Source organism: Vespula pensylvanica, chromosome 1 (genome assembly GCF_014466175.1).
Source record: "Vespula pensylvanica isolate Volc-1 chromosome 1, ASM1446617v1, whole genome shotgun sequence".
NCBI lineage: Eukaryota > Metazoa > Arthropoda > Insecta > Hymenoptera > Vespidae > Vespula > Vespula pensylvanica.
This window is the reverse complement of record NC_057685.1, coordinates 9,092,176-9,114,413: the sequence shown is the minus strand read 5'-3', so window position 1 is coordinate 9,114,413 and position 22,238 is coordinate 9,092,176. Positions and strand designations below refer to the sequence as shown.

General features: G+C 32.2%; 5 protein-coding genes across 9 annotated transcripts; 1 reads left to right on the top strand and 4 right to left on the bottom strand.

The window, feature by feature from the left end:
- Positions 1–628: 628 nt before the first annotated feature.
- LOC122636437 (PSME3-interacting protein) lies at positions 629–8,569 on the bottom strand. Of its 5 annotated transcripts, none has more exons than XR_006328952.1 (7): positions 8,149–8,568; positions 7,742–7,840; positions 7,458–7,677; positions 7,204–7,271; positions 6,794–7,128; positions 5,855–5,914; positions 629–951 (listed from the first exon to the last, which is right to left on the bottom strand). XR_006328952.1 is itself a non-coding variant. In XM_043827644.1 (6 exons), the coding sequence occupies exons 1-5, from the start codon at positions 8,243–8,245 to the stop codon at positions 6,797–6,799; spliced, it is 816 nt and encodes a 271-aa protein (XP_043683579.1). In that variant the 5' UTR covers positions 8,246–8,568; the 3' UTR covers positions 4,492–5,914; positions 6,794–6,796. The 5 variants fall into 5 exon arrangements, 2 of the variants coding, with proteins under 2 accessions (XP_043683579.1, XP_043683594.1); XR_006328947.1 differs by lacking the exon at positions 629–951 and adding an exon at positions 3,489–3,716; XR_006328948.1 differs by lacking the exon at positions 629–951 and adding an exon at positions 3,489–3,668.
- Positions 3,489–5,064, bottom strand: LOC122636424 (speckle-type POZ protein-like). Its single transcript, XM_043827614.1, has 2 exons — positions 4,927–5,064; positions 3,489–4,534 (listed from the first exon to the last, which is right to left on the bottom strand). Exon 2 carries the CDS (start codon positions 4,483–4,485, stop codon positions 3,571–3,573), a length of 915 nt encoding a protein of 304 aa, XP_043683549.1. The 5' UTR covers positions 4,486–4,534; positions 4,927–5,064; the 3' UTR covers positions 3,489–3,570.
- Positions 8,570–8,849: 280 nt separating the features above from the next.
- On the top strand, positions 8,850–10,358 carry LOC122636454 (40S ribosomal protein S7). Its single transcript, XM_043827672.1, has 5 exons — positions 8,850–8,987; positions 9,324–9,494; positions 9,620–9,801; positions 9,968–10,118; positions 10,251–10,358. Exons 1-5 carry the CDS (start codon positions 8,919–8,921, stop codon positions 10,326–10,328), a joined length of 651 nt encoding a protein of 216 aa, XP_043683607.1. The 5' UTR covers positions 8,850–8,918; the 3' UTR covers positions 10,329–10,358.
- Positions 10,359–10,594: 236 nt separating this feature from the next.
- On the bottom strand, positions 10,595–11,919 carry LOC122632945 (amine oxidase [flavin-containing] A-like). Its single transcript, XM_043820275.1, has 3 exons — positions 11,497–11,919; positions 10,852–11,340; positions 10,595–10,778 (listed from the first exon to the last, which is right to left on the bottom strand). Exons 1-3 carry the CDS (start codon positions 11,628–11,630, stop codon positions 10,595–10,597), a joined length of 807 nt encoding a protein of 268 aa, XP_043676210.1. The 5' UTR covers positions 11,631–11,919.
- A 233-nt stretch (positions 11,920–12,152) lies between these two features.
- LOC122636461 (polyamine oxidase 1-like) lies at positions 12,153–13,240 on the bottom strand. Its single transcript, XM_043827685.1, has 2 exons — positions 12,531–13,240; positions 12,153–12,412 (listed from the first exon to the last, which is right to left on the bottom strand). Exons 1-2 carry the CDS (start codon positions 12,670–12,672, stop codon positions 12,174–12,176), a joined length of 381 nt encoding a protein of 126 aa, XP_043683620.1. The 5' UTR covers positions 12,673–13,240; the 3' UTR covers positions 12,153–12,173.
- Positions 13,241–22,238: the final 8,998 nt, after the last annotated feature.

Here is a 22,238-nt window from a genome sequence, read left to right as displayed (position 1 = left end):
TATATACATGCAGAGGAGAGATTGTAAAATAATTTGGTAGTTCTTTTCCATTTTTATTTCTTGTGATTTTGATAAAATAAAAAGTCGGAAAAAATGTTCAATCTTTCGAAAGATCAAACATATAATATGCAATAATTTTTTTCACTTAAGATGTTCTTTTCCCAAAAGACTTCAATTTTTATTTACTTTAAATATTTGGATATTGCTTTGTATAATTCTTAAAACAGAAGATGCCGACAGATACCTAATCATTATATACAAAGTAAATTTTTTAAATTAAGACTTAAATATCTCGAAAGCAATTTTTGAAAAGAAAATCTCAAATACAAATTGTTTGATTCAAAGAACAAATACATTTACAATCTCATTTATTTTTAATTCGGTAGTGTTTTAAAGACCATTTTAAGGTCAATTATATTTTTCTTAATAGAAACTAATAATTTTTATAACGTTATCTTATTTTACATAAAAAATAAATAACTTTTATATGAAACATTTCTTTATATAGCCCCTACATTCTATGATATCTAAGATCGTTTAAATAAAAAGTTAGAGTAAGTAGAAATATAGTACAAGATAAAAAAAGTATGAGACGAGATGGATCAGGACAGATTAATATAAGACAGAATCAAATAGAATAATATTTACTTTTTTTTTATCCTTACTTCGAGAGTTAATATTTATTGCCAACAGTAGAACATAACCAAAAATTTACCGCGAAAGATCACGTCATTGCACCAAATAGAACGATTAAGCTTTCAAATTGAAATTAAAAATACAATTATCATAATCATATTAATATATAAATATGTAATTTAATAACCAAAATTTACATATAATATATAAATATAATTTTATTTTAATTGTGAGTGAGCACCTTCATTTGATATAAGTATTCGTCGAGCAGTAGATTAGAGGCGCCTGGATAGTTTAATAATTAAAGCAGCCGTCCTAAAAGAGAAAAACAAGAATTCGAGTTTTAAATCAAATAATTCAATGATCTAATTTTTTTACAAATTCTACATAATTATGTATAATATATAATATATATGATTATAACTATATTTATTCCTTTGCCTTCTAGTCTCATTTGTACGGTATATACGAAGACTGCCAGAGCCGATTTGACATGCATATTTTTATGTTTTATAAAAAAAAATGTCGATTTTTCTCTTTCTAAGAAAATTTTAATATTTACTTTATACTAAATTTTCTAAATTTAAAGAAAAATATATAAGAAATATAGAGGAGCGATAATCCTAATATAAATGCACGGAACTGATGCATTAACCTATGACAGGTTTTGTATAGACACAAAGGGCCGATCGCCTCGCTGGCAGTCAAAGGGTTAATATATAAATTTATATATAATATATAAATATAATTATATTAAATATGTAGTTATCATATAATTTATGTTCGTTAAATTTATGCTTCGTTCTTTTTTTTTATATTTTCATATATATTTTTTAATGTTTTAAGATTTCTAAATTCTTCAAGAATCGTGTTGAAATCTTTGATAAGCTTTATGCAAGCATTAGCTTTTATTTTGTTAGTATTCAGTAGCTTTTATTTTATTTATTACAGTCAATTTGTTTATACTCAATTTCATTCTTATATTTTTTTATTAATCTTAACAGAATGTTTTCTTTTTTTAACGTAAAATTAAAAGATCTTTTAATTATTTTTTTTTTTATCTTCTCAAATGTCTCCATGACTCTTTGGTATTTTTATTGCACTTATCTATACACACTATTAACATATAAATGAACATATGAACTCAACAAACTTGTAATAATTTTTCTTAGGGAATATTTTGATAGATTAACATGAAATTAACAAAATTTGTTTCATGCTAGCCAACATTCTTTGTTTAATGTTCACTTGATCTACGGACGATACAATGCAAAATATGTTAAACAAGATTGCCAATGAGCTTTAGTTTGAAAATTCTGAATTTAACATTTACAACGAGTCATAGGAATCTAAAATATTTTATGAGATTGGCTGCATAACGTTTATTAGAATGAAAAACTATTTGATTATGTGATGTAAACTGTGACAATTCTTAAAAGGCAAGTAATTACATCTAGATAGCGTATTGCACGTCTAGATGAGAAAACTCATCTACATTTTGAGAATTTTGATTTCCAATACGCGAACCAATAGAGATTTACGAGAATCTTCTTTGTTCATTCAAATTAGTTCGTTATAGATAATGATCGAATCGCATTGAATCTAAACAAATGACGACAATTTCAAACTCTTCGAATATGATTCGAAACTTAATATAGTTAATATACATTTTGAATTTTTGATGAATCTTTTTTCAAGCAACCATGAATTTACATAATGAGATCTCGGATACTTCAAACCGTTTTGCATCTGTATCGTAATTTCGAACATAATTTTAAGTTTATAATTCTTAATGATTTTGATAAATCTAGAATATATTGTCACTTATATTGTATTAGCGAATGGATTTTTTGCGCGCAATATATTAAATCTTATACCATTAATAATTTTTATTACTTGTTTAGTAACAAGGTATTATTTAAAATTCTTTAATCTACTTATTTTAGTATTCTAAACAATTAATAAAATTATTATTACGAAAAGTTCGCGGTTTTTTTTTTTTTTTAAATGAAACAAATCTTAAAGTGAAAAAGAAGAAATGTCGTAAATTGTTGAAATGGTTCTAATATTTATTTATCTTTGAAAATATAATTACTGTAATCTATATTATTATATTATATTATACACAATAGTACATTAATTTTAAGTAAATTTTTAAATATTTTATGTTAATGATATAGCTTGAACAAAAGTAATCAGAAAGCTTATAAAATATTTATATTTATTTATATTGATATAAAATATTTATATCTATTTATATTGGATATTCACTCATCTAGCTTTTAAAATTTATCGAAACTTTTAAGACTGAAACGTATGAATTAACCATGAAGATATTCAATAATTTTCGAAGTAATTTGAACTGTTTCAGCGTGTGTCTATTGTCGATATAACAATGAAAGTGACAGAAGACTCGAGATTTATCAAGATTTTCAAGATTTCATATGCTTCAAATCACATTTGAGCACAAATTTGAATTTTGAAAAATTCGAATTCACTAAACAAGTGAAACAGATTCGAAGCAAAGTGTTTAAGTTCTTATCGCTAGTTATAGTCAGTCAAGTATTATTACGTTCACGAGTCGTACTAAACTATTATATGTACTGTTAATTGGTAGTATGACTCAGAAATTAAGCATTTTTGGATCTAAACATATTGATAGTCTTTTAGATTTTTTTTTTAGATTTTTTTTATATATAAGGAATCAATTTCTGAAATTTTGTTATATCCTGTGTGCATAAGTCATTGTTTATATTTTTTTAATTTGAAATAAAATACTCTTAATACCAATTAGAAGAAATATAAATAAGAACTACTTATCGATTATATGGAAAAATTGAAATTGCAGAACATAAAATTATAGAAAAGAAATTTATTTAATTTTATTCATATCAATTTAATACACTAAGATTTTGGTAAAACAATAAAGTATTTTTAGCCCATGAAGTAATCCAAAATTTTTGCTACTATATTTGGATATTTCTTTATATCTTCATATTCCTTGCTTGAATGAATAATGGTCTTGTTGTGCGCTATATATTGAAGACAACGTAATTCTAGATCATGCATATGTAATTTATCTGCAATAACAAGAGTGTCGAATACATTCTCCTCGTTCATTTGTTTGATCAAAGCACCTTTACATAATTTTACCAAATCTAGTATGTTATACATGTCAGCTATAAAAATAAGTTCACTTGCAATATTATCTAAATCTTCAAGTCTATTAGTATATATATAAGACAACATAGAAGTACATGTTCCTTTTGTTAAATCAGTTATATAAACTCTGTCTTCTTTCTGTTCCTTCATTCCAAATGTGAACATATTTTCAAATACAGGACTATGTGCTCCAAGTATACATTTGTGCACAGGATATACTGAATCTTCAACGCATATTGTTAAATCGCTTAATTCAGAATTAAAATGTAATGAACTTATATGTCTCATTATTTCTCGTATATGTTTTATCTTGAAATTGGGCAATTGTTTAGTTACAGGAAGCATATGAGTGACTTTAAGTGACAGATCAAATTTGCTGTAAAATGAAGACAAGTTTTGATATATGATTGATTTATTGGTCCCATTTATAATCTGTGTCTTTTGACAACAATCTAACAAAGAATATACAACATTTAAATATCCGCCATATTGTTTCTCGTCAAAATCAAATTGTAAAGTTAGATTACGACCAGTATGCTCCATCGTAGCTGTATATGTACAAGACGGTAATAGAAACACGGGTGACATTAATATTGTATTAGAATGAAATTGTTGAACAGGCCACAAAAATTGTGGATTTTCATATTTCATAAATGTAGTTTCTATATAATAAGTATTTCCTTCCATTTTTTCAACTAATATCTCAATAAGGTAAAATAATCTTGATTAAATAGCCCTAAAACACGCATCGTATAAAAAAAAATGAAATTATTGTCTATCAAGAGTATGGCTATACAAGTAACCCCTTTATAATATGATATTCCTACATGATATTATTTTACTTTTGTAAAACGTTCTGTATGTATGAGTATTTCGTTAATAGCTCTGTATAGCTACTTTGTGTTCGTTAAAAAAATAAGATAAAAATTTGAAAATTATTTTATTCGACTTTTAATAGTTTAAAAAAAGTAGTATAATTTTTTTAATTTTTGAAACAAGCCTATTTTTTATTTTAATTCATTGTTTTGTACAACGAATTCGTATAATATATTTTCTAGGAACTTAGTTTTACACGGGAGTTACTTGTCATATATACGTATATATATATATGTAAAAATGTATACGTACGAGAACACGTTTGTTCAGCAGGATTTTGCATACACGTAGAGAACAATAAAATGAAACATATTACAAAATGTCTTCATTTGTACAGGATTATTATTTGTTGGCTGTTTTTCATTAAATAATGTTTGCATGATCGATTTTCATTTAAGGTTATAATTGTGGCGAACTTGATTCGCTACAAAGTGTTTTTATTTGTAAATGTGGCTTTAGGACATTAGAATATAAAGTAAAAATGAATACTACAAATTTATTATTGCAAAAGTAATTAAATAATTTAAGAAAATTTCAAAAAAGATATTATGTTATAGTGACAGATCATGTATGTTATTTAGTAATTTATATTAAATAAATCTATATAAGCTAAATATTTATTATAAAGATATAAGCAAATTAGAATTTTATATACACTAAAAAAGCTTATAAAACAGTAAGAAGAAAAGAATCTATATATTATAATTTATGTACAATACAATTACAATATATACGAGCCGTTTTTCTATAAATGGTATAAGTCCAAACGAAAAAGTGAATTAAAGTTAATTTTAGCAATAGATAGTCAGAAATAAATTTCTCTTTTTTATATTTGTAACAAAATCAATATAGTACAATTTTCACGAATTAGTTAAAAGAAATTTAAAAATGAAATTGTAAGAATGATTTTTTTTTTAAACTGGTATAAACCTATTTATACCAATGGAAATCTATTCATTAATTATGTTTGTGGAACATAAGAGCTTATGACTGATTCTGGCCTAATTAAAAAATACTATATATTTTATAAAAACATTCAGAATGTTACAGCTCAAGAACATATTATAACTTATAGTGACATGTGGAATATCAAAAAATTTCAGCAAAATAATATTACTATTATATACTAATTCAAAATTTATAGTAGTAGATAAATACAATGATATGATAAGTTCATTACCTTATGTATCTCCTGTCCACCATGAATATTTATGACACTTTGTATGAAGCCAAATAAAGACTAAAAGATGAATAAGAGTTATTAATATTATCCTTAATATTATCCACGGTGTACTTTCATTTTTTTAAAGTTGTTTTCCCATTAAACTTATAATAGTACTCTCAAAAATATTTATCAAATGAATAAATTTTTATGTTCAATACATCTTTATTCTATAATTGTCATTATTTATTTTAGAATCAAGTTTCAAAAAGTTTTTCTTAATTATAATATAAATTTAAATGTGATATTCACGATTTTCACTTTTTTTTTGAAAATAGCAATTAACAAAAACAGTTGTACTTTGAGAATATTTATAAAAATGGTCACACATAATAAAATTAAGCATATTTGAAATTTTAAAAGCATAAAACAAGCTTATTAGCACATTTAACAATATTTTAAATACTTTAAAATACAAAACATTAAATATCTCGGCATAAAGATTGGATATGTATCGTTTAAAAAACGGCTCATATATACATATATATATATGTATATATACATAAGTTATTTATTGTTGATATTTCGTCAACAATTTAAAGTATTATTAATACCAATTAGAAAAAACGTTGATTAGAACCATTTATCGATTGTATAGGAATGTAAATTTTTTGGTCGTCTTTGCTTAATACATTTATACCCCCATATAATTACATTCTTCATTCTTTAATTAATCTTATTGTATTAACATATAATATATAGCTAAAATAAAAATAAAAATCACACGACCTTTTTAAGAGAATAATTCAATTTTTATATATCCACGCATCATATATTGGAACTTTAATATTTTCAAAATTAAAAATTTAAGTTATGATTATATTTTCTGATTTCACAACTAGTTACAATAAAATGCCACTCATCTTATTATTTGAAAAAAAATTTACTTATACTTTCCATTCAGCTTTTCTCCTTATCTTTTGCAGCTTCTATTTTACGTCCTAAAAGATCATATTTAGATTGATTTAACTCTGGATCTTGATCAGTATCTGAACTACAGTCACTATCGCTCGAATCATCATAAGAACCAAGTCCTGGTAAAATACCAATACATTTCATTCCTCCTGTATGATTTATCATTGTGTTAGATAAACATGAATTTTTGTTTTCTACAAGTATATTTGATTCGGCATTTAGTATTTGTGGATATTGTAAATGAGGGTCATCCTCCTTTGTTAAAGATTTATCTGGTTCTGGCGAAGACAATTTTCTTTTGACACCCTTGTTTTCACCTAAATTATTAATTCATGAGAAAATTTTTAACTGAATGTTTGTATTATACTTCATAAGTTTTCATTCTGACTTACTCAACTTTGGTTTTTCTGACTTTTTCACAACTACACCTGCCAATAGTTTTAACTGTGAATTACGACCACTAAAAGATAAAGTAAATCTTTTAATAAAATTTTAAAGCAATTATTTAATTAATTTAGTTTTCACTTATCTTTTTTTGATTTGACATTGAAGAAATTATTAATTATGAATAGAATTTGCAATAATTAATGCAATTATAACGATCAATTGAAATATAGCATAAATGTATTTTGACTTAATATTTTACCTGCTACTACAAATATTCTTGTTGGCGATCTGAGGTTTCTTTAATTCTTGTTTTAATCTTTCATCTAATGACTTTTCTTGTAAAGAAGCAACAGCAGCTTTGAAATCGCGCATTTCTTTTTCTTCTTCAAGATTTTTTTTACGCTCTTCCTCTAACTTGGTCCTATCAACCAAATCTAAAAATTCCACTTCATCATCATCCAATCCTTTTATCATATTTTCTGAAAAACAATAATAACAATGTTTCTAATAAATTTAATTTGATAAAAAATAATTTCAGCTTACTAAGTTTATGCGCTTCTTCATATTCTGCATCTCTTTTGTTTTTTTGTTCTTGCAATCGTTCGTACAAAGATCTAGGATCGTATGATTCTTCAGGAGGTTCTAAAAAGTAAATTTTATATTATCGTATTTATTAGACTTTTATAACCACGTGTCTTATATATTCTTTTATTTGAAAAATATGATAAAATATTAATCATTTTACTGTTATATTATAAATATTTTGCGAGAATACAATTGAAGAGAAAAAGAATATATTTACTAATAGTTTAAATATTTTATATTGATTTTAAAATTCTAATTTTTTCTTATACTTTTTTTTCATTACATAGAGTTAACAGACTACTTAAATTTGATAGGTATGACACTTGATAAATAAAGAACAATTGAATAACTTGTACGATAATAACCTAAAGGTTGGTCAGCTGTTCGTACACGGTCCCATTCTTCTTGTCTTATTCTCCTTTGCTCCGCTATTTCAGCTTCTGATATAAATCCAGAACTCATTTTTCACTATTTTAATGAAACAACGATAAGCATATATATTTATATAATGAAGAAGTTTTGATTCACATTCGGTCTGCGGTGTATAAACACCGATCATAATAAGCCGACCATAAAAAATTTCTTGCTTTGCAAGCTTATAATATGCGTAATTATATATCGAGTATGTATCCAAAAATAATCGTTTAACATATTAATATACAATTCATTATTGAGAAAACATTTACATCCTACACTTCTTAATATTTTATAATATTTCGTAACCAGCTTTTTCTTTGTCGGTAGTGGTACTAAGCACAATTCAACGTAATACAATGAATAGTCCAAGTATATAATGTTCAAGATTAGTATCTAGAATAATAGGAATATGTTCCAGAAACGCGTTCATACTGCCATCTAGTAACCGTTACATTTGTGATCTATGTTCTTTGTACGATACTGATTATTCTGCTCACATACATATAGGCGTATTATAGAATAATACTTTTATAGTTTTGTAATATTTTCTATATAAATTTATTTTGGTAAATAGAAAAGGAAATATATTTACTAATTACTATAAAGATTTTTTATAGAAGTTCGTAAAAATATATTCATATACTATTGGCTGATATTGTGCGCTCGATAAATCCACCAATCCTGAGCATATGTTAAAAGATGAGCAAATCATACTCGTATGGAAGTTGCATATCTATGTTTCATTCTTTCTTCCGCTTCTCTTTCATGCGGTCGTGAAGCCGTCAAGGTACGTGCTTTTTAGAGCTTCTTTCTGATTTAACAGAAAAGTTTAAAAAAGAATGTTAAATTACTTTGTGAATGTGATTAAAAATTCCTTAAAGTGATATGGAAGTGAATATTTTTCGCAGATGACATGTTCAGCAAGTTGATACCGATGGATGTTGCATACCGTGTGACATCCGAAAGATTGTAGTTTGATAATATATCGTCGTTTTGAAGTGTTATCTAGTGATTTAAAAAGATTATTATTAGAGTTTTTAATATTTTATTGCAGTAGTAAAATTAGTTTTAAATCAGTGCTGTAAAATTTGCATCAATAATAACATAACCTAATTATTTTCAGATGTTCACGGCAAACGCTAAAATTATAAAAAGCGGTGGCGCTGAGCCTGATCAGTTTGAAGCTAGTATTTCACAAGCTCTTTTGGAGCTAGAAATGAATAGTGATCTAAAATCACAACTGAGAGAGCTTTATATCACTAAAGCGAGAGAAATCGAGACCAATAATAAGAAGGTGAAATATTTTTTGATACAACTATCTCACGTACAAATTTCCTTTATATGTATATACGTGATACGTAAGAAAAGGTCGAAACATTTAATTTTTATGAAATTAATTGATGTTTACTTTCATTTTAGTCGATTATTATTTATGTACCGATGCCAAAGTTGAAAGCATTCCAGAAGATTCATACAAGGCTGGTACGTGAATTAGAAAAGAAGTTCTCGGGTAAACATGTCATGTTTGTAGGTGAAAGAAAAATCTTACCTAAACCAACGAGGAAAACTCGTACAAAGAATAAGCAAAAGAGGCCAAGAAGGTGATATAATTATTTGTTAATTATATCAGTGCAAATACAATTATTTATAAACATTTTTATATTGATATTGTTGTCTCATGAAAACACATTGCTTAAATTTTATGTAATGTAATAGAATGTTATATATGTATTAATATTAAATATATGACATTGTTTAACTTTATAGCCGTACATTAACCGCTGTATATGATGCTCTTTTGGAAGATTTGGTATATCCAGTAGAAATAGTTGGTAAACGCATTCGTGTTAAAGCAGAAGGCAAGCAGTTGATCAAAGTGCATTTGGATAAGAATGAACAGACAAACATTGAGCATAAGGTATGTCTTCATGGTGTTAATCGTGTGATTAAATCACACATTAAATACATATAATATACATATACAGATTGTATCGTCGTCATACATGTATCGCTATTTGCAATTTCAAAGATTCTTTGTTATTTTTTTTAGGTTGATACTTTTGCCTCTGTCTATAAGAAACTGACGGGTCGGGATGTCACATTTGAATTTCCTGAATCTTATGTATGATTTCATAAAAAATAAAGGTTATTGAAATTATTTGATTTAGTTAGTAAATTTATATCATTATTAATATTTGTCATATGCCATGTGTAAAAATGAAAGAAAAATGACCGCGTTTATTGCTAAACAAAAATATTGCATCATGGCTAGTTCAGTGTGGAACGATCTCTGGGTGATGAGGCTTTTTGATCTGTATCAAAAGTAAAACATCGAGATTTGTATATTTTTTAAACAAAAGATTTATTTTTAAACAAAATATTTATTAAAAAATATTAGGTAGTGATTATATAATGAATTGGTAAATTTAAAACGTACATAGTTACCATGTCAGCAGTCTCTAAAGATTGTGGTCTAAGTTTTAAAAGTATCAGGCACGCTGTTACTTCGCCAATCTCTATTGCACCATCTATCGTTCCAGGCCATTTTGTAGCATATTCGCTAGCAGCGAAGAGAATTCTTGTAGAATAAGAGTTACCATTAAAATACTTCAAAAATATACATTTGAAATAGATTAATGGAATATTCGTACCTATCATTGGATGCATTTATTTGATCAACAGGATTAAATACATGAGATGGTTGCATAACGCTCATAGGCCAACCACTTTCTAATTTAATTCCAATATCTTCGTTCGCAGATTGTTGAAGTTCTTTGTAATTGATATAACGTTTCGCTTCCTCATTTTGAAAACATTTACTTAGCGTTTCGAACAATTGTAATTTCGCTGTATTCGATACAACATTGGTATCATTAAGAAATCCAGCTATAATTCCTCTGTTTGCGTTATTACAGGTTGCATCGTAGGCGATATTTAAGATAGTATTGGATTCTAATGTGGCTAAAACATTGCCGTTATACTTATCTTTCCAAAAAGGTTTTTTGTAAAATACATTGAAAAATATGTTATCACTATGTAGGAATGACGTTTGGGATTGAGATACGTATGCGGGTAAAGATGGTTCGATACGAATTTGAGAGTTTTCCGGGGGTGGTACTGCTATCACAACGATGTCACATCTATATAGCCGTATACAATTGAATTTATGAAAATTATTTACGAAAATATTACTTTAATACGCACGTTCATACGATGATTAATATCAATTAATTCTATACAAATATCTGTATACGTATATATGTATATATATATAGCTTAATATTATTTAAACGTACTTGAAACAATTTTGTGTAGTATAACAATAAGCTCTATCGTCGTTGAATTGAATATTTGTAACAATTTCATTATAAATTATATGACCATGTTCGGCAAGTATATATTTTAATAATTCTTCGGTTATTCGCGTCATTCCACCCTGTCAAATAGGGCAATCTTTCCTTTTTTCGTTGAAATTTTAAAAAATATCGCGATATTATTGGTACGTTGTTAATTATAATTGTTTTAATTGTAAGGATATTGGATAATAACTTGAACGAAATAACGGTTCTCATCTCCCATCGTTACTTTTAGTCGACCGAGCAATCCACCTGCACCATTTAACATTACAAACATCCATAACGCTGATAGTTTACGAAGATCTCTCATTCCTGATAAACGAATATACGATAGAAAGATCCAATAGGGAAGAGGATTGATTGAAAAGTTAGAACGTCAGAATTGGATTTTACCGCATGTGCTATAAATAAGTGAACTGCATATGGATCTGGCATAAGAGAAGAACACAAGTTGTTTCAGTAGTTGATCGACGCTGGTAGTGGCTAATTTACGTGTAATCTTATTCTTGACATAGGTTTTGAAACATGGTTTTAAACAATTCTTTTGAATCTGAACAAAAAAGAAGAAAATTATAAAGTCTATCAGATCTCGAGTCTAAGAATATTATTTCTGAAAATCAATGATCCAAATAAATAATCACAACTTGAATAAAGTAGCGAATTTCAGCTGCGAATAAGCTTGGAAAATTTTCTACGGGACCATTTTTCGTAAAAAACACTCTTTTTCCATCTGTGCTCTGACTCGGGCAAGTATTTATGTTCAGTCTATGGATAAGTTGAGTGACGCGTTCTTGCAAGAGACTGGCGTAAAAGCTCTCGCTGTAATTCTGTGATAAAATGCGTCCTCCGGCTTTATCTATAGTAATCGTAAAGATATAAGATATACATAAGATTTTATGACGAAAGAATCTCGTTTGTAAGAAGGTATATATACTGTTTCGATTGGAAATATAGGAAAAATTATGAATTATTACCGGTTCCTTCGATGATCAGTATACTTAAAGCGGGTTTTCTTCTAAGTATATTGTACGCTGTGCTAAGTCCCGTTAAACCAGCACCAATGATCACTATGTCAAAGTCGTTGTCATCTTCTTCGTTCCAAACATGTACGGTCATTTTAAATAGGAGTAAGATCTAAATAACCGATCGGAAGCGATTCACGATCGATCGTCTCTTTCTCTCGAATTTCAGCTAGTTCTAAAGGTTTATCGAATGTTTTTCAAACTTTTCGCAGTTCACACGAAACGAGAGCGTCTCGCAATAACGCTCGACTTCGTCTCCGGCCGGTCAGTCCCCTGATAGTCGAAGCAACTTTTAACTACGGCCTTTATAATCCCCGCGATAGCCATCTTACCTCTCTCCTTTTGCTTCTCTCTCTCTCTCTCTCTTTCTCTCTCTCCATCTATCCTTTCTTTCTCTCTTTTCTCTCTCTCTCTTTCTCTCTCTTTCTTCGCCCGAAGGCACCTCCTTGAGACACCAGCATCCTTCCACGAACGGCATTACTTTCTTCCACCCCCTTTACGACTGCTCCACTCTCTCTTTACGGAGCTCTGCATCTTAAATAATTGATTCTAACGTAGTTACCGCTGTTTTTATAACTGTTTTACCGGTCGCTTCCACCACCACGATATGTATTATTAAGAGATCGTCGCCTTTTTAAAAGTTTGCCATACTTCGAGTAGAAAGGTGCGAACGTAAGAAGCATCGAACTTCTTTCTCATCGAGTTTTCTTTAACGATATCATTTTTCTTGAGTCCGAAAATTTCGAACGGCATCCATGGTCATTCTCTCCGATGTCAATTTTTCTTCGATAGTCCTGTTTGGAAGGAACCGAAAATGTGCAATGCTTATGCGTGGAGATTCGAATAAAATCGTTGGTACAAGAACAGGAATATCTCTTTTCTTTCTCTCTTTTTTCATTCTCTCGAGCTTACGGCCCTTTCGCGTAGCAAGAAAGAAGTTTTAGAATGCTGAATGCAACATCGTTCTCTTCTAGAAGGCACTTTGACACAGCCCCACGGGTACATTACTAGGATTGCCGCCACCAATTGAACTCCCTCGTCTCTGTACCCTCTCCATCCACTTTCTCTCTCTTTCTCTCTCTCTCTCTATCTATCTTTCTTTCTTTCTCTCTCTTTCTCTGGAATCCAAAGTCATCGCGTGTGCGCACTTCACGAAGGAAGAGAAGGAGATAGAGAGAGAGAGAGAGAACGAGAGAGAGAACGAGAGAGAGAACGAGAGAGAGAACGAGAGAAAGGGAAAGAGAGAGAGAGAGAGAGAGAGAGAGAGAGAGAGAGAGAAGAGAAGAGAGAGAGAGAACCGACCGACCTCGACTCCCTTATGTCTGCAAACACGGCAGCCTGAGGCGACACCGCCGTTCAAACAGCCAATCGCCCTGCCTTCAGAACGTTCAGAGCCGCACAACTTCAAATTCCCTCCCGCCATTGTTATCGCTATTTGACTTATCCGCGGCATTGCCACGACGACGACGACGAAGATGACGACAACGACGACTACGACGACGTAGGATCTGCATAATGGGCGTCATCATGTAAAGCCAAGGATTTCCACTTCGATATTATACGCGGTTAACGTCTCATAAAAGTTTATTACGAGCCCTGTACTAGCTGAGATCTATCGAGAGGAACTCGACAATGCCGTAGAGTTTTAATAATTTGCGAGAAAAAGCTTTACGGAGATCGTTCGTTTATGGATTCATCATTTTTTCTTTTATTTCTTAATTTTTATTTTTTACCGACGTCTATTACTCTACTACTATTACTATTACTACTATTTTACTACTACTACACTACTACTACTACTACTACTACTACTAGTACTGCTACTACTACTACTACTACTACTACTACTACTACTACTACTACTACTAGTACTGCTACTACTACTACTACTACTACTACTACTACTACTATTACTACTACTACTACTACTACTATTACTACTACTACTGTACTAGCTTCTATTACTACTACACACACACACATACATTTAGATAGACAAGATGAAATCGAAAAGAAATTATGCGATCGCAAGCAGTTTCGATCTTCTTACGCGACCGAAATTTCGTAGCGTGGATGCCGTAGAGAACGAGAAAAAGAAAGGGTGAGAGGTGGTGGGGAGGAGGAGAAAGAGGAGGGGAATTCGTAATATAGAGGGCCGCTCTACGGCCCCGTTGGGAGGAATTCCGGGGTACGTTTTAAATTGCTGCATCCCCAACCTCCTTGTTTATGTATGCTACCGTGTTTCTTATTCTTGTGCGGCAGCGTAGGAAAGAGAACGCGCGGCCCCCTAACTTTATGTGCACAGCACCGGCATAAGTATGCGATCTATGTGTCTGTATTCTCTTCTCTGTCTATTCTTTTTGAGTGTGTGTGCGTGCGCACGTGTATATATAAACGCGTACATGCTGTATCTTTCTTGTGTGTATTTTCGCTCACACTTTCCTTCTTTCTCTCCTCCTCCTTCTCATCCTCTTCCTCCTCCTCCTCCTTCTTCTTCGTGAAACGTACGTGCGAAACGGCCCATGGTACTCGCGTGTTTCTCGCTCGTACGCGCGCGCGCACATTACTCTCTTTCTCTCTTTCTCTCTCTTTACATGTAGTATATATCTCTACGTGTCTCGAGAAAAAGCCCGCGTGTTCCTCCGCGTGTATTGTACGGTGGAACGCGCTCCTATGTTTCCTCGGCGCGGGTTTCGACTTTCCTCTTTCGTTCGTCCTTCTCCTTTCCTCTTTCTCATTCACTCCTCCTTCTCCTCTCCTCTATTCCTCTTTCACTTCTCCTTCTCCTCTTCACTTTTTCTCTTTCTCCTCTCACTCCTCTATCCACCGTAACATCCAGCCGTTTTCTCCCGTGGATTCTTTTCGTGTTCCCTACGATCCAGACTCTTTTTCTTCTCTATCTTTTCTCCTTCTATCGTTTCTTTCTCTTCCCCCCCCTTTCTCTCTCTCCCTTTTTTCTTTTTTTCTTTCTTTTTTATTTTCCTTTTTCTACTTCTTTCTCTGAAACCAGTTTGACCCGCTCTCCGTTTCAATTGCCACAAACTTCGCGTAACCGTGAATTTAATCGAGCCTTTCTCGGCCGTGCCAATACACCGATTTGATTACGTTCGAGTTTCGAAGACTTACGCAATGGTTTGAGAAACGTTCGTCGGTTAATCAAAAATTGCACTTTCTATTGTATTAATGTAAACTTCTTTATAATAGAATGAATGTTAATTATTTATAGTAAATTGTAATAGCTTGATAAAGAAAATATAATTTATGTAATTTATTTTTGAGAATTTCTTTTTAAACTTGGTAAAAGAGAACGAGAGAGAGAGAGAGAGAGAGAGAGAGAGAGAGAGAGAGAGAGAGAGAGAGAGAAACAGAGAGAAAGCTATTAACAATCTTAATTTTTTAAATTCAAGGTGCTTCGAATATCTATATTGCTGATCTGATCTATCTAATTTATAAAAGTAATATCATTTAGATATATATGTATATATCTATGTAATATTATATATATATTTATTTTTGATGTATAAATATTATATGATATTACTGATAAATTTATCAATGAATTCAAAGTAATAAAAAAGTAATACATTAAATTATATAAGACTGATATTTTCTATTTTAATTACTAGTAATAGTAACATAGAAAGGAAATTTATTTTAACAATCAGCAGTGTTAATAATTAGAGGGTTAATTTCTAAGCTTATACATTGTCCCGTAATTATTGAGAGTGGGAGAGAAAGAGAGAGAAAGCGAGAGAGAGAGAGAGAGAGAGAGAGAGAGAGAAAACGAGAGAGAGAGAGAGAGAGAGAGAGAGAGAGAGAGAGAGAGAGAGAGAGAGAGAGAGAGAGGCAGCGCAATTCGTGCAAGATTAACGATCATTGCGATTCTTGAATGAGCAATGTTTCAATCTGCTGGGATACGAAGGAGGAAATTCCCTATATGCGGAGAACGCGGGCTCATATCTCCGTTCACGATCTTCCACCCTACTAGCCGGGCCAATTGCTAGAAAGCGTGCGCCTTACGGTTTGGATGTTGAAAAGAAACGAACGAGAGAAATGGCTCGCACGAGCACAATTTTTCGTTATAACTTTTTTAAGAAGATAAGAACGTCCAATTCTTCCAAAGTAACGTCTTTCTTATATTGTTGATTGTCAAATAAATTTTCATCATTTTTTTCTATAAAGAAAATAAAAAATATCGAGAACTCGATTGATCTTTTAAACGGTAATAGACAATTCTTGTAGAAGTTCGATACAATTGTGTTGTTAAATCCGCGCTTATAATCTTCGTTATTTCCAAAGTAATAATAATAATAATAATAATAATAATAATAATAATAATAATAATAATAATAATAACAACGAAAACTTACAGAATAGAAAAGATTGAAAGGATCGTTATTGTAACAAAAAAAATTCGAACGGCGTTGGTTCTTCGTGTGATCGTCTCTCGGGGGTCGAGTTCGACTAATGAAAGCACGCTCGATCACACAGCACGCTCATTTGGAAAGTGTGTGTGTGTGTGTGTGTGAAAGAGGGAGGGGGGAGAGAGAGAGAGAGAGAGTTCTTGATATGCACATACGTGCATATCAAAGAGAACGAGGTGCTTTATGTATGGCCTAATCCAATAGACCTAACACTGTAAACATTAGGTACATGGACGTGTAAACCGTGCACGTTCGGATAGGTTCAACGTGTAACGTGGAGAGCAAGTGGGAGGTGAGGGTGGCAAAAAGGGGTGGTCGTCGCGAGGTAACTTAGCTGTCGATGCTCGAGGCATGTTTTACATGAAACACATATATGAGATCGCCCTCTACCGTGATGTAAAACCAGACAACTTCGATCGGCGGTCCTAGCGTTGGTGGCCTAAAGTGGAAAGACCGTTGACTCGTCGGACGGGATATGATTGTTCTCATCTGAAATTAAAATTTATGTCTCACGTAGATAATATCCTTCCTTGCTAAAAGTGTGTGTGGTATTTCGTTTGGATTGTTGGCGATGGTTGACGTTCTATTAAAATCTTTTCTTATATCAAACTCTCTGTCCATCTTTGACAGAATTTCTTCTTACCTGATTTTTATTAATCTATCAATATTTTGTAAATTATTTTATCCTTTTTTTTATGTCTATTGAATATATTCATTATGAGCGAAAATGCATTACAGTATTACGAGATGTTTCACAATGCGAATAATTTGAATCTTTTGCTTGTTTAAATTACGGTAGATATAAATTATATATTCTATTAGGAAAAAAAGTTTTACTTTTCATAAAACACAAGAAAAAAATTGTAAATTTAAAAAAAATGTAATATTGGAATGTTTATAATATATGATGTATAGGACAAGCAAAGAGTTTAATGTAGCAATCGACTCTTAACAAGACGAAGATGTGCCGATGCTATGAAAGACAAAGTATGTGTTAAAGATTTAACGTCAAGTCCCTTCGAATGATAGGGATAATTTTTCTAGTTAATAGATTAAACATTAAGTAATATGATTTCGTCAAGAGACGTTAAATTAATGCACCGACGTGCATTCATGAGAGTCCACCGATTCACCAAAAGGCATACGATATTTGTATACCTATATACAGATATGTATATGTGGAATAAAGAGTTCATAGCTACGAGAAGGTTGACTAAGAAGAAACAAATATATGTACTTGAAATGCGGAATGAGATGGATTCGAATCTTCTTTGAAACGGAGCGTAACGTGCTCGCCTCGAACGGTAAATAATTCGTCCTTCGAAAGCTGTTTATCCGTGGGCCGCATCGAGTAAAAAAGTAAAGGGATTTGAAAATACTTCCCGGGCCGATAAATCTGATTATCGTCCAGCGAGAGATACGCAAGATAAACCCTTTATATAAAGGAATAGCAGATGAAACACGCGTATTTAAGCCGATCAAGACATGAAATTCGCAAATAGTCGGGAAATGGACAAACAAAATTCTGATTTGATCCATGCAATGCGATCACGTTATACGTTACTACCTAACAATGCAACATCGTATGTAATGTACGGAAAGCTAATACAATATACATACGTACAGGATGTTTTAACCATAACTCGAGTACTTGAAATACAGAGATATTTTGACGGTACGAAATAATATAAAAGAATAAAAATTTTTTGATTCAAATAACGTTGAAAATAATTTTGTGCTAATAAAAAAATTTCTTCCTTTGTATAGAACCATGCTCTTTTAAAATATTTTCTTTCTTTTATTATCAAATGCAACGTAGATATTTCAAAATTAAATGGAACATCCTTTATTATCGACCCTTGATGATATAGTTTTTATTTTATTAATCGTCAGAATTCTATGTTTTTCGATTCGACAACAGATTTTGAACGTACAAAATCATTGCTTATGTTGGTATAGAGATATACTAATTGTTAGTTGAGTTCGTTCACTGTAAATCTGGTATCAATATATCCATCCAAATCATAATGAAATCTAGCATTCGCTTGATTTATTACGCGCGTAGTCCGAGTGAGATCATTGATCACCTCCATTATTTCCATAACCATAATTCCGATTCGTATAATCACGAAAGGGCTTAAACGATCCTGTCGCGTGTCTGTTCGTTGAAGTTTATCGTTGAGAGAGAGAAAGAGAGACACACACAGAGAGAGAGAGAGAGAGAGAGAGAGAGAGAGAGAGAGAGAGAGAGAGAGAGAGAGAGAGAGAGAAAGAGAGAGAGAACTGAGTTATATTCCTACTTAAATACTATCATTACAAAATTGAAAAAAAATTTCTTTTTCGACTTATCACAAGTACAATACTAACTTATCTTTAATTTTATAAATATAAAAGAATATTTAGAAGCAGTGAGTCAATATGATTTCGAAACAATAGTAACTTTTTACTAGACGGTCGATATTTGTCGATGAAAAAACACAATGATCTCGAAAAAAAGTTTTCTCCGGTCTGTACAGTGTATTCGTCGACCCGGAATGCCCTTTCACCTTTACCCTTTACCCGCGACACGACAGGACGCGAATCCCCCGAATTTCCAGGGCGAACCTACCCACAGACCCCGCAGCTAACGGCTGCCGATTATACTCATTAGCTTGATTGGAAATATGCGGTATTACAGTCGTGTAATTCCCGGGTAACTTTCATTTAGCTCGCTTCAAACTACCACGCCGGTTTATTTCGAACCTGTGTTATTATTATTCTCTCTTTCTCTCTCTCTGTCTCTCTCTCTCTCTCTCTCTTTCTCTTTCTCTCTTTTGCTAATTCAAAAGCCGCGTGGCAGTCGGCGTTGTGAATCCACGTTGTGCCATGTCGACTCCATTCGCAGGACACATTTTGCTTTGTCATCAAAAGCGAGGTCAGGAAATAGGGAAATATTCGGAGCTTGCATAACAAAAAAAAAAAATTAAAGCAAAAGAAAGGGGGAAAAATTTAAGAAAAAGAGATAATTTTTACAAACAAAATATTTTTAATGAAGAAGGAATACAATATATGTATTCAAATATACAATATATATATATATATATATATATGTACAATATATGTAAAAGTCGAAAACAATGAATATTTAATTCGGAATATACTTTTGTAAACAGTTTGTTTATATCAATATTTCATGGTAAACTTTTTTAGAAGCCAAAGTTTTCGATAACTTCACAATCTACCTGACATTTGTTTTTTTACTTGTATTTCAGTCTTTCGATGCATGTCGCGGTTTTCAACGCTCACGATACTTTCTGAACTATTCACGGTACACTTTCTATAGTTCACCATGTTATATGTACATAGCTATCGAATATTTTCGATTTTTTCATCGTTGTACGTTCAAACGTGATGGACATCTACCGCTATTTTTACCACGGAGTTGTTGCTACCTCGAATCACGAAGTATCGGCTTGTAATTAGAAAGAGAATCCATATCAAAGTTCCTTTATAATTTATGCGTGGTTTGACAACGAAAATATCGTGTTGGACGAACGAAAAAATTATTCTTCGATGATTCTCGAGACGAATGTTTTTAGGTCGGCGAGTTGAAATCTTTCATGTGAATTGATTTACATATATCCTGTTTGTTCGTTTACTATGAATAAACGATATTCAATAGAGCATAAATAACGAATAAGGAAACAAAATAATACAGATAAATAATAAAAAATAAACAATAAACAATGAAGAAAGAAACAGAAATAAAGAATAAAGTAAACATTTATCTTGTCGATTATCAAACTAAAAAGTAGTTTGAGTTAACTTTTTTCTCAACTTTTGGAGAAAAAAGTTCCATCAGAAAAAACTTTAGGACCAAGGTGGAGAACCTCTACGACTTGGCCTCGAATTTTCGTCGCGTTGTGTATCTCCTTGGCGGGCTCGAAAATCAATTTTTACCGGTTTACCTCGAGGCCAGCGGAAACGGTTGCGGGCAAGCAATTTCGCGGGCCTAGTGTGGATTTCTCTCGTTGTTGCGGGTAAACAAGGACAACAGCAACAACACAATAGCAAGAACGTAAGCACGGATAGACCGGATAGACGAGAGTGTACGATTCTCTCTGTCTCTCTCTCTCTCTCTCTCTCTCCTGATGGTTGGGTGGTTGAAAGTGGGTGTAGGTTTTGGCGGTAGCCAGTGGTGGTTGGTGCGAGGCTAGCGGAGGACGAAAAGGGGGAGGCTTTGGATACCTTGTCGAGGATAGGCTGCCGGTGCAAGTAGGTTTAATATTTGATAACGCGGGCTGGTCATCCTGCCGAGGCGATAACACAGGCCCCGCGGGAACCTTCCGGCCAACATCCCTCGGAAAACGACTGCTGTCGAGGCCCTCTCTTCTCCCTCTCCTTCTCTCTCTCTCTCTCTCTCTCTCTCTCTCTTTCTTTCTCTTAGTCTATCTCTCCCATCTCATCCTTTCTTCCATCCACCACCATCAGCAACGGCACTGTCCTTCCTATCCTTTCTAGCCGGTATTTCTAACTTGGAAGCGTCGCTATTCCCTAAGGTTGCCTTCCGATGAAAATAACGAACGACGTTTGACCGCCGTCCGTGGAAGCCGACGAATAAGTCGCTTAACGGCCCGCCTAAATTGCTCACCCTCGGAGCTCGGATTGCTATCGAAGGGCCGGCGATCGTGCGAGATTGGAATCCGTTGGATAAATAATTGATAGCCCATTGGTAAGAAGAAGGATGGACGGACTTTCGAACATTTTTCCCGATCGTTCCGATCGTTTTAATCGATCGAGATTACTCTTTCCTTCTTATCGCCAAGTTCCAAGAAAATTCAAAGTAGTACGAACGTAGTAAGTTCAATCAAAAGCTCGTTTGAAGAATCTCTTGGAGTTACCACTAATCCGACTGTAGTAGATACGATTGCGAGTAGTCAACCACGCACTCGGTACGTGTATAGTTAGACCGGTAGGTACAGTCAGATCGCTCGACCGGATCTCGCGTGCTCGAAGAGGAGCCAAAAGGTGGGGCAAGAAAAGTAGGTAGAAGACCGCATCCTCGTGTCGACGAGGAGACACCGGAACGGGGTAAGGTTGGTTGGTCCTCATAGTAGTCTCTTGGTGGAGGGTTCCGACAGGAATGGGGTTGGAGTTTCAAGAGAGAGAAAGAGAGATAGAAATAGAGAGAGAGAGAGAGAGAGAGAGAGAGAAGAGGGAGAGGGAGGGAGAGAGAGAGAGAGAGAGAGAGAGAGAC

Coding starts and splice junctions, on each gene's coding strand:
- LOC122636461 (XM_043827685.1), bottom strand. CDS start 12,672: ATGACCGTACATGTTTGGAACGAAGAAGATGACAACGACTTTGACATA. Junction 12,413..12,530: donor ACTGATCATCGAAGGAACCG/GTAATAATTCAT, acceptor CGATTACTATAG/ATAAAGCCGGAGGACGCATT.
- LOC122636454 (XM_043827672.1), top strand. CDS start 8,919: ATGGAAGTTGCATATCTATGTTTCATTCTTTCTTCCGCTTCTCTTTCA. Junction 9,802..9,967: donor AAGCAAAAGAGGCCAAGAAG/GTGATATAATTA, acceptor TTAACTTTATAG/CCGTACATTAACCGCTGTAT. Junction 10,119..10,250: donor AGACAAACATTGAGCATAAG/GTATGTCTTCAT, acceptor TATTTTTTTTAG/GTTGATACTTTTGCCTCTGT.
- LOC122636424 (XM_043827614.1), bottom strand. CDS start 4,485: ATGGAAGGAAATACTTATTATATAGAAACTACATTTATGAAATATGAA.
- LOC122632945 (XM_043820275.1), bottom strand. CDS start 11,630: ATGACGCGAATAACCGAAGAATTATTAAAATATATACTTGCCGAACAT. Junction 11,341..11,496: donor ACTACACAAAATTGTTTCAA/GTACGTTTAAAT, acceptor ACGGCTATATAG/ATGTGACATCGTTGTGATAG. Junction 10,779..10,851: donor ATAAATGCATCCAATGATAG/GTACGAATATTC, acceptor TTATTCTACAAG/AATTCTCTTCGCTGCTAGCG.
- LOC122636437 (XM_043827644.1), bottom strand. CDS start 8,245: ATGAGTTCTGGATTTATATCAGAAGCTGAAATAGCGGAGCAAAGGAGA. Junction 7,678..7,741: donor TGAAGAAGCGCATAAACTTA/GTAAGCTGAAAT, acceptor ATTGTTTTTCAG/AAAATATGATAAAAGGATTG. Junction 7,129..7,203: donor GTCAGAAAAACCAAAGTTGA/GTAAGTCAGAAT, acceptor TTAATAATTTAG/GTGAAAACAAGGGTGTCAAA.